Genomic DNA, 11,790 nt, shown 5'->3' on the forward strand with positions numbered 1-11,790 from the left:
TTTACCGTTTACCGTGTTAAATGAAGCAAGAGTAGCCGTTTGCCGCTGAAAACGAAAGGATTGCACTCTGCGGTTTCTGCATTCCGGCTTACCGGCTCTGCCGAGTAGCGACATCTGGCGAATTTGTCGCAAAGCAAATGACACAAACGTTTGTTGCCCAGAACTGTTCGCTTACGCTTGAAATGGCTTGAATCTTAGACGTCTTAGATTGAACTCTCACAATACAATAATTGTTTTTAAAAGACCGTATACTTCTACTGTAGAGCTTAAAAAATCGAAAACATCTAAACATGACGTTGACGCCGCCATCTAGTGGGAACAATTAGGACCAAGTATTGCATTAACCAGAATTCACGCCACCGCTAAATATTTCGATATAAATAAGTAACATATATTGTAATGATTCCGCAGTTACCTATATTACCTTGCCCAAGACGATTTTGGAAGCATAAAAGAGCTATGCTAGTTCATAAAGGCATCTGAACCATTGGAAGCGTGGGAAGCTGGAGTAGGGGTGGAAATTTTGCTCGCTCATTCTAAAAAAAATTGTCATTTATCGTGCTCCTGATCATCATTTAGCAAGAATGTAGTAAACAACATCAACTAAGATTGCTTGCATGAAGCGCAGAGCACAGCGCATTTGCTGTGCCGTAAAGTTCCGGAAGAACGCCCACCCAAATTTAAGTACAGTGATATCAAGTGAAAAATACGAGATGGGCGAAATTTCGGGTCAAGCGCGGAAAGGACGAATAAGTGACCGCATCTACACATGAAGAGATGATTCGGGTTTGTTTTGTTCACTCATCGGCGCTAAAGCCATGGATTTTACGGGGTGGGCGCGCGTCTTTCAGTAAATTGAATATTTCACCCGTAAAAGGGGGTGGGCGATGTTTCGGGGGAGGGCGTTCACTCGGAACTTTCCGGTAATCTAATCCAGGGGGCTCGCTACTACAGTCGGTAGACATTCTAGCCTCTTTATCGCTATGTAGCGACGGTAAAAATAAGTTACCGTTCACTTAAACTCTCGCGCATGCAAGGTCGACTTCCGCGATCACCAGTATCTCCTGCTCAAAGGCCGTAAAGACTGAAAACGTAGCTTAAAAAAAAAAAAAAAAAGGACGTCGTCGTCTCATGTGCGACCCACTCGCTGAAGTAACCATGGTAACGACGACGCTCTAAACCAAACCGCCGCCGTCAAAAATCGCGGACATTCCGGCGGCCAACCATGAAATGAGTGCTTCGCCTCGGACGAGGTCGGACTATGTCGTCATCGCAAGCCGCCGAGCCAACAAATAGTTCTGTCTCGTCGGGGTAATAACTTTTGTTAGCGTGAGCGGATATGCTTACTATTTTTGGACTTGTTTCTACAAGAACTATAGAGTAGATTTCTGACAAAAACAAAAACACTTTAAAATCCATCTCAGGCCCCCTTTAAGCTATCGCCGCATTCCTCTCGCACAGCATATACTTTGGGTTCGTAGCGCGGGCGTCGGCTTTGGACATGGCCGCGTGTTCCAGCGCGTGCTAATGGTTCACTTCGGGAAAGGTGTTGTTGTTGTTGATGATGATGATGATGATGGTGAACAGCCCTGCCTTTGAATCGGGTCGTGCGTGGTCAGCTAATGACTTGCCTGTTTTATTTCGTCTATTGCTAACGTTATCCCCTACGTAACAAGAGAGGGACGTGTCATCTTACCAAAGAAACTAATACAGTCGAACCCGGATATATCGAGCTCGCAAAAAACGGTCATTAGTTTGATATATCGTATAATTCGATATATAATGTTTAAAGAATTTGACAATGCACAGAACGTACCTCATCACTAACTGTTTACTTGCAAGATACATGCTCCGCGGGCACACTAGCGCGAGAAATAGTCTCCGATCTTCTTTTGCTTCATCATTTTCGAAGCATTGTTGAGCACACACTTTTCAACATTGTCAAGTGACTCGAAACAGCTGAGCCCACAGCCTTCTATTGCCGCGCAGTGGCGGCGAAAAACGCTCAGCGCGTGAAGAGCATGAAGAGTGTGAAGAGCGTGAAGAGCAGTTCTTTAAAATGGTGCTTAGCGTGCTTCTCGGGATGCTGTACTCCGCCGCGACTTCAGACTTCTTTTCCCCGCATTCAACTTTCTTGATAATTTCGAGCTTTGTGGAAATTGGCAGGTTCTGCTGCTTCACAGCAGCCATCGCAAATGGGGCAGATGAACAAGGCGTACCGATGCGTCGTCAACCGCGAAAACACGAAAAGGGAAGCATGCGTAGAAGCGAGGGGAGAGAGAGCCCGCCGCGCGAGACTGGCGAGACTGGCGAGACAGCGGGAGAGCGTGGTCCAACCACTATTTCCAGGGGGTGGCTGTCAGAGCGAGCGAGAGCGCGAGCGCTTGGGCTAAGTGACTTTTCAAACTGGGGGAGGAGGCGTAGGCAGCACGCCCAGCTGCCGCGCGGGAAAGCCAACTTCGGGGGCAATCTTGCGCTGCCGAAGTTCGATATATAGGTTGCGGCTGCCTTTTTTGTTCGATGTAGCCGTACTTTTTGCTATATATTCTCCCGGTAACATTATAGTGCACAATAAGTGTTCGATATATGGGATAATTCGATGTAAACGGGTTCGATATAGTCGGGTTTGACTGTATATCTACATTTTACACGCTTCGTTTGAGATTAAACTTAACAGCACCTGACGGAGCGCACCGTCAATATACGCATATTTTTCGGCACCACTGATCATCACGCCGCCTCCCATTGTCGACGCCTTTAGGCGAAGGTCGCTATCAGTAAAGCTGGCCGTGGCTCGCACAGAGAGACAGAGTGCAGACAGACGGCCAGAGCGAAATCGGTAGCTGAGGGGCTAATGCGTTGTGCTGCTGATCCGAAGGACGTCATTGGCGGCCATTTTCTGATGACGGCATTCAACGAGGACGTACGTGTGCCGAAATGTGCCGAAATTTCGCTTTGATACAAAACGTATTCTGCTGAAAACCCTGCTGACGCAGCACGACAAGAAGCAATGCATACAACGAGCAATATACAGTGTCCCTGTACAAATGGCTTCCGTGCCACCAATCTCTCAAAGAAAAAGTTCGATACCGAATCGTTGAATAAAGCAAAACAACAAATTATAACACAATCCAAAATATTCTGAATGTAAGGAATAGAATAACACGTTTTATTGGGTAATTTTTACATGAACCTTCGGTGCGCGAACATATGAGCACACAGTTAGGTGACACCCGGACGGATCACTATAGTAGGACTATTTCGGTACAAAAAGACATTCTGGCGAGCCGATCACTAATTAAAAATACAACAGCAAGGAGAACTGTTAGAACGACTCACACTTTGGTCGATGTCCGCACTATTAGTTTTATTACCGACATCCAAATATGGACTAACTTTCTTGAAAACGATTTCTCCTGTATTGATGTACAAAGGAGTGGTGTGTCGATCCCGTTTTATTAATATATCTATATTCAAAATCTATAAGAACAATTTTTCTAAAGTCTGTGTTGATATTAAGGTTATCCTACGCATACTTTTTATTCCTACGCATATTTTTAAACGACTTCTTCAGTAAGTATTAGCGATCATTCCTCAATCCTCATTTTATTTACTTTGCTCACAGATTTGCACTAAACGTTCGTTTAAATATTTAGCTGAGTAGTAGCGTTATTTTTTGCAAAAGGATAGAATGTGAGCTTTCGACACCAATGAGAAGTGATCAGCACCAGCGGGTACCACTCACGAGCGTCACTCACCAGTCGTGAGCGGTGAATGGCGCTGATGCTCGCGAGTGTTGAGAGGGGCTCATCACCCTCGTTAGATGAGCGGCAAGTGAGGCTCACCGCGAGTGGCACTCACACTCACTCACCAGTCCGAAACTGTGGTGAGGCTCACTCACCACTCACTCGGGAGCGGTGAGAGGATGGTGTGTGACTGCAGTCGTGAGTGTCCCGACCTATGGCAATCACTGATAGTTACACCCATTCGGTCAATAGCGATAAAAGCTTGGATTTATCCGCAGACAAAGAGCGACAGAAGAACACAAAACAGGGCGTGTGCGGGGAGGGGTGACTTAAAGCCAAGGTGGCAACGGTGACGCTGAATTCGAACTGTAAACAAGCTTAGTGGTTTAGCAAGCGGCGGCCCCTCGCCGTCTCTTGTCGTCCGACGTGACTGGCGTACCAGCTTAAAACGTATTGCGAAGCGAGTACAAGGCCGATGAGGCGGAAAAAATGAAATGGCCGCGACTAAATGCCGGTACTGGATTACAAGAGGAGCGACAGGCAGCCAATGCCACGGCTAGCGAGAAAACAGGACCACTGAGACGGCTGGGGCTGAGACGACGGTTTGAATGATGTGCGAGAAACGCCGTAGTGCAGTATTCGAGAGGCCAACCTAGCTTGCCTGAGTTCAAGCGTGGCTCGGTTTCCCTGCCCGACTTTCCCAATTTCATTGGGCCCTTCTCGGGAAGATATAAGGGGAACTACGTCGATTGAGGTTGTCCTGAGTGGCGGCGTTGCTTCCGCTAAGCTCCGGTCAATAATTTTATAAGGGGCCACGAACACATAGCTCGTAAATGAGCTCTTATAACATCGCCGACAGGTACTAAAGGCGCACAATGAGGAATGGCGGCGTCTGCAAAATATAGCCTCCTTTGTAGATGTGCCGTGAGTATTCCCACGCGATGCTGCTTCAATTATCGCAGAAACAACTGGAACGTAGTGATTTTGGGAACATTTTGTGAAGCTGCATTTCTGAAGCCGGTTCAGTAAATACACATTCAAACTTTGTTTCTGAAAAGATGTGCTTCGTTTTGCACCTACGATTACTTCATGACGGCAACACGTTCGCAGCCTTTCACATGAAGTCAACAGTTGTAAATCCGCACTCCGCCCCCTTTTTAAAGAAATACATTGGCTGCTATGAAAGGAACGATACCCCGGAGGACTGCTGTTGACTGATGTTTTAATATACCCGCAATGAGGGTATTTCATTATACCCAACTGTGACCCATGAAAGATCTTGGGAACCGTGAGGAAGTTTGCTTCTGCAAAAGTACTGAAACGGCCATGAAGATAACATAACTTTGTTCCGTTTGAAAAAAACTTGGCCTTTGGAAATGCCCAGAGCTCCATTCCAGTCAGGAAGTATGTCTATACTAGGAAAGAATGCACAAATCCCGAATTTCATTTACATTCTTTAAAATTTTTAGAAATATTATTGTTACACTCACGTTAAGATTCAAGGTCTATTATAAAACGGAACTGGAGGCGTCACTCTAATCGCGCAATCATATTTGAGCAGCTGCTTTGGCCGGCACCCGCCAATCGCGCGCAGATTTTGTCACATGATAGAGACATCACCGGAAAGTGAAGCCGCCACTGCTTCATCTGATCTGTGTTATTGATGGGAAGTTTGAGATAAAATTGTTATTGTTATTGGCACAAAGCACATAAAAATTGTTTCCGTCGCCATGGCCATATCAAGCACAGATCAAGCCCAAATCAAGCCGTATCAAGCAGAAGGGCGCTCAACGTTTGTCTGTATTCCTTCGTTCCTGTCCCGCCTAGCGCCAGCAGTGTTCCGCTAAAAAACCAACTGGCCCCATTCCAAGCTCTAGTCAAACAACAAATTTTCGCTTGTTTAACGATGATGCAAGGGCACGTCAGAGTCGACAGCGAAGCTCCATTTCGCCGCATGCAGGCTATGCCGCAGCGTCCAACCGGAGTGACGAGGCCCGGGACAAGCACGAGAAGACCGTCCAGTGTCTCCGAGATCTGCGCAAGAACATCGATTCCGACTCCAGCGGTGCGTCCGGGTTGAACCGTGAGCAAGAGGACGAGCTGGTCGCCTGGACGCAGGCAGGGATCCTGCATAGTAATGTTACGCAAGTAAATTGCGTTGATGTAAATAACTATGGGTCATGCGGAAATAGTACGCCTGATATTAGTAATAATAGGCTCCGTTTGCAGTAACATGTTGCTATGAAATGTTCACCCAACGTTGCGTGTTTGCAATTTGTAAGTGCCTATTCTATAGACCAGAGGACAAGAGAACTTGCAGCGTCGAATCAGAAGAGTAATGTTAAGGTTTCTTCTGTGGACCATACCACGGTACAGTTGTGCCTCCTGACTTGAAAGTGACGTGGAAGTTAACAATCCACTCTTGTTTACATAAAAGATTCGTGAAATTAGGAAAGACGCTATACCGAAAAGTTCACATTAAAAATTCATAACTCCTAGGACTCCAACCCATGCAGTCAGCGTAAACAGCCAAGGCTCAAACACAACGCCACGAATGCCGCCGAGCGAGGTCCTCTTAGCAATAGCTCATGAGAGAACAAAACTCTCTGGTCTAGTCCACAAAATAAAGCTGAACATTATTTTGTCGTCGGGTTCACAGAATAAACACTGCGCCGCAATTTGGCCACTATTGGCTCGTCGCGAGCTGCATGCAAAGAGTGTACGATCTGTACGAAAATATTTTGTCTATAAACAAGAGGACGGTTAAAGGGACACTGAAGTGAATTTGTCGATGCCTTAATTCTGTCACACTATTAGTTTGCTTACGTGTACAGATGTGCAGGAGAAGCATGCCTGTAATCCGCTAAGTTTAAACTTTAGGTGTCTTCAAACCCGACAACAGCTAATTGGCGAGGGGCGTTCCAGAGTTGCCAACGTGGAAGGAAATTAGGCAATACTTATCACTCACTTCAGTGTCCCCACAATGTTACTCCATCGACGGAGTAGTGTAGGGCATGAGATGGGAAGACTGCGCGAATACAGTAAAAGCTCGTTAATTCGAACTCGAAGGGGACCATAAAATGCTCGAATTAAGAGGAGTTCGATTTAGCGGGAGGGCGCTGAATGAATGGACATCGCGCCACACTGCATAGGCAGAATACAAAGAAGCCACCACTGGGTTTGTTATCCCGAATTAGGCGCTACTACACGTTTCAGGCAGGTTATCAGTCAGTTATACGCTACCAACATGACATTGCATTCACGGGAGCCGTGAGTCGTAATGTCGAAATAATCACGCTGTCTTTTCGTTAAAACAAGTTTATCTGCTCGGCAGGATCAGGGCAACAAAATTTAAAGTAATCGGTAATATGCGTTAGTTTGCGTTTCTTCTATCACGACTCCACGAGCATCGCTTGGAACTTGCCGAAGAGCTCCAGCACAGCGTCAAAATTCTCATCTGCAACATCCAGCCTCGACACCGATTTCCATGCAAATTTTTACGGTTTGGATTTTCCACACATTGTAATCGCTCTGGGCCGACTTCTTCTGCGATTAGCGATGAAAAGCAGGGCATCCCAGTTCGAATTAACCGTTATGGATACCGACGCGTTCGCATTATCGGGAGTTTTCCTCCATTGAAATATACAGTGCTGTGCCAGGACCGCGGCGTCAGTATGAATTAACCGTAACATCGAATTAACCGACTTCGTATAAACGAGCTTTTACTGTATACAATTGTTAATAATGGGATTTTTCCTCGCCGGGAATCGAGGAACTAGCATGTTTCGTACCCTCATTGACCCAGATCCTGCGAGCACTTACCCTCTGCCGGGCTGTCGCCCTACGAACGCGTTCAATTGGTATAACACATGCGTACGCTCTTAGTAGCACGCGAAACGGATAGGCAAAGACGAGCACAGTACTGCGGTAAAGTTTCGGTTGGCTTGCTGGGTACGAACGCTACCGTGCAGATTCCATGCATGAAGGCGGTGGCCCCCAGGTGCACAGACTACGAACAGTATCAGAAGCAGCGCGCCAGTTTCAAGCCACACGATTAAAAGCATCACGCGCTACCTTACGTGTCACTTTCCTCGGTTCGCCAAATATTGGCGAGAGCCTGTCAGCAAAAAGTCTCCTTCATTTGATAAAATACCGGGCCATCTCCACAAACGTGAAACCTGGAGAGGGGCGAAGTATGCAGTGTATAAGTGTATTCTTGGCGCCTTGGTGTTTTTGCCAACGGAGATGAAACCACTGGGGGTGCAGGTATGCAGCTGTGCTGTAAAAGTCTGTCTTTGAAGCACGAACCGTTGGAAAACGAGTGTCCAGGTGTTTTTTTTTAGTACGCGTTACAAAGCATCCCGGTGTTTTAGTACCGTGACTACATCATACGACGGTTACGACGAAGACAAGAGTTTTCGTTGCCTATAGCTAACGCCATTATACCTTGAAAAAATACCCTCTTAAAGGGTACTATAACCGAGAAATTACCCTGTATATAAACTGGCGTTTTCTAAGTTATAGAAAATGAAAATCCCCCATAAGAGTGTGAATCATTTTACAGTGCACCTTGGCAAGATTCGCCTACTGGATTCTACCAAACTAAGCTGTGAACAACGCACTAAGCACTATTCGCAGTTTAGTTCGCAGTTCAGTTTGGTAGATTTCCCGGAATTGTATGCTGCATATTCTTTACCCCAACTTATTCAACTGCACAAAATTCTCCAAGCCTCTTAACGCCGTGTGTCAACGTGGCATTTGTGAAACGCGGACACGATGGCGTCCTCGCGTGGTCAGCCCATCGGAGTAAAAATGATCCAAATCGTCCTTTTGCTGCACGCAGGGCCTGCGCATCGCACACGCGGCGCTCCGAAGTTGGTTCATTACGGCTTCAATCGACGCCGACGTCTTCGGGCGCTACTGGCACCCGGCAGAGGTGATCTTCTTCGAGCGTTTCTGCCTGCTCTCGTGCAGCGCCGAAAATACTCGCTCGGGATGGAGCCTGCCAGCGCGCGAGCGCTGCCTGGTTCCCTTGCACAACTTCCCCGATTTCGCGGAGGCCTTCTCCTGCAAGGAAAAGCAGAATTACGTCGGTGCAGACTGCCCCGTCTGACCTGTCTTCTGCCAGGCTCGCGTGCCTGATTTGTAATGAACCACGAACACTCGCGCTGCAGCGCCTGCTCTCCAGAGTGCTGGAATGAGCTGTTGCATATTTCCCAGTTGCATACGCACTAACCATGTGGTGTTAGTGAAAATGTTGGGCCTTGCCTATTCGTGGGCCGCCAAATAGTGGCACTTTTTTATCTTATTTATTATGTACGACTTATATCCATCAGTTCAACACGTATGTTCATGTGCTGATATAGTTCTTAAAATATACTCACCCACCATGTTGTCGCTTTTATACGGTGGTTCAAGAGCCTGTTTTTTTATTTGATATTTCGTATTCCGAAGCAGGTTGCTGTAGGCTATGACGGCCTTCCAAAAATGTCCGTGCAAGCGAAAAGCTTATTGTACGCATGCCATTTACCAATAAGCAAAACGTTACGCTACCGACTGCATATCAGGGCTCTGCGAAAAGGACTATGATAAAGTTTTGACGTCATCCAGCCTTCGGTACCCGGACAGCTTTTTTTCACACCAATACATTTTATATGTTGTTCTTTGCGGCACGTTTAGGGACATTTTCAGGGATTATAGCGCGCGCGAAGTAACGTGCAATGGTCGATACCGGCCGCGAGCCCTATGCCTGACAGTTGCGAGTTCTCTAACGATTGCTCAAACTTGTTGTACGCTAATATTACCGCTTGTGCGTTGACTTTCTTGGCACAGTGGGGAGTCGCGTCGCCGTTACTGTTTTTGTTTCATCCGGTGATTGTGCGGGAATGGATTCGAGCTTCGTTAGAAAGTGACGTTTCATGCAGGTTCGAGTGGCGTACACGTACGCCTTGTACAGATGGCCGGTGGAACTCTTGGCTGTGATATACAAGGAGCTAGCACCGCGTAACCTTATTTGTTTTCTAATTCTCCACACAGCTGTACTGCCATTCCTGCGAATGTGTAAAAAGCGCTTCTTTGTTTCTTGCAACTGGCAAATAAACTTGACGGTTTCTAATGTTTGTTTCAAACGGTTATTTCCTCGTGGTTTCCGGCTTATGCTGTGCTATGGAAAGCGGTTTGGGAAGGTGGAAAGGTTAGTGGACAGTGTGGGGAAATGGATGGACAATAACCGATGTGGTCCAGTCCGACCGACGGTACAGAGAACAAAGGCACCGTAACGTGAGACTCCTTTATCGGTCCTCTGGTGTATTCCGAACCCGCCTACTCATCGAGCACACAGAAAACGTCGAGTTACACAGCAACAGGCTTGTAGAAAATATAAGGGTGGTACCTTGAAAATAAGCATCCACAAACATTTGTCATTAGCGAACAGCTGCCCCGTTCTCGCTGAAACATTACATGAAGGCAGCATTTTGTGGTCCATTTTAACACCAAGAACAAAAACAACGCTTGCATGATTATTTAAAAACAAAAGCGATTTTCTCATATGGGAGGCCTGGGGCCCAAATTTTCGACTGCAAAAATTCCCAGGCAATTCGCCATGTTTTTTGCGTAACCACAACGCAAACAATCAGTGACGTGATGCACGTGTAGCTCTGAGTACATGCAGTGTACTTTGACGCTTCACTCATAAAGATCACAACTAAGGTATCAAATATATGCCATAAAAGATATAAAAACCCTTGGCATGTATCATAAAAATTTAAACGGTAGCTGAGGTTGGCAAGGTAAATGCATTTCTGCAGGTCCAAATTGGCGTCAACAGCACAAGGCGATAAAGTAACGTCGATACAAAAGCGAGCAAAAGAGGGATGTTGAGCTAGAGAACATCAAACAATCTTTTTTACCGTATCGATTTCTTTTAATCGCTTTTGGCAACAGTCGTCGCGCCACACGAGCCTCAATTCCACCGTATGGAACGGACCTCCCTAGCAGAATCGCTCGCTGGGAGGAGGTCTTGCTGCGAAGAGTTCGTGTTGGTGTAGCCCTCTCCCACTGTTACCCGGCAGGGGCCACCACGCTACCATGGGCCGTTCGCACAGAACTGTCTCTTAGCGCGGCTCCTGCGGAAGATGAAGACAGAGAGTATTTGCTGTGGACTTGCCCTTCATTGGAAGCGGCGAGAACACGACACCTTCGAGGCACAGGCCTCCACCTTCGCAGACCACCTGACCTTCATCGGTGGATTTGGGGACCCCATCATCGGTCCCTCCTTGCGTTTCTTCGCGAAACGGAATTAAATCTATACTTGTGACATAGCAGTTATGCCAACGGGCGTATTATCGCAATAAAAATAAAACGATCACACAAAACACGTCTGCGATCATCGCTTGAATGAAGAGAAGCGAAGCGCTAGACAGCAGCTTAGGACGAGTGTGGACAAATGCCATGCATTGGGTTCTCTTTGTCATGGAGAGGTTTGTACGGTCCTCTTACGTTCCGGTTACTCCAAACAAATAATTTTTATTTTATTGCCAAATATATAAGCAAAATGCTGCAGGTTATTTGTATTCTCCATGATAGCTGACTTGGAAAGAGTCGAAACTATTATTTCTTTTGGGTAGAAAAGATGCTTTAAACCGCGCGTCATGGGAAACTGCGCCTGCAGCAATTCACGGACATTTCGCGGCGCCGAAGGTCGGTGAAATTCTTTGGACGTGGTTGTGGTATGCGGTAGAGGAAAGGGAAATGAAATGCACTGGGGATATTTCGAGCTCGGCAGGGAGCTCACCTGCATACCAAACGCAGCAGAAAGGAAGAAGAGTGGGAGTGATAGGATAAAGTGGAGAGAGAGAAAAAAAGTATAACGAGAGCAGTCAGTCCTAGAAAGCTGTCAGTCTGCGCACATCAGTCAGTCACTGCACTCCGGGCTACAGCCGCTGCGTGAGGCCGGTCGTCTCAAGGTAATGGAGCAGATGGGCGAAGACTTCTCGTTGGGTTGCCACAGGCCCCTTCGGGAATAGAAGGTCCTCTATTCCGGCGC

The 11,790-nt window shown here is 46.9% G+C and overlaps 1 protein-coding gene across 1 annotated transcript in view; it reads left to right on the top strand.

Moving 5' to 3' along the window:
• The window catches only part of LOC144151806 (uncharacterized), a 35,502-nt gene extending 25,698 nt beyond the window's left edge, over positions 1 to 9,804 (top strand). The window contains exons 3-4 of the mRNA XM_077682939.1: positions 5,707 to 5,811; positions 8,590 to 9,804. Of these exons, the coding sequence (XP_077539065.1) occupies positions 5,707 to 5,811; positions 8,590 to 8,859 (375 nt within the window). The 3' untranslated portion in view covers positions 8,860 to 9,804. The remainder of the gene's footprint in view (positions 1 to 5,706; positions 5,812 to 8,589) is intronic.
• The last annotated feature ends 1,986 nt before the right edge of the window (positions 9,805 to 11,790 follow it).

Source organism: Haemaphysalis longicornis, unplaced genomic scaffold (genome assembly GCF_048455015.1).
Source record: "Haemaphysalis longicornis isolate Haplotype H1 unplaced genomic scaffold, Haemaphysalis longicornis Haplotype H1 scaffold_9, whole genome shotgun sequence".
In the NCBI taxonomy this organism is placed as follows: Eukaryota; Metazoa; Arthropoda; class Arachnida; order Ixodida; family Ixodidae; genus Haemaphysalis; species Haemaphysalis longicornis.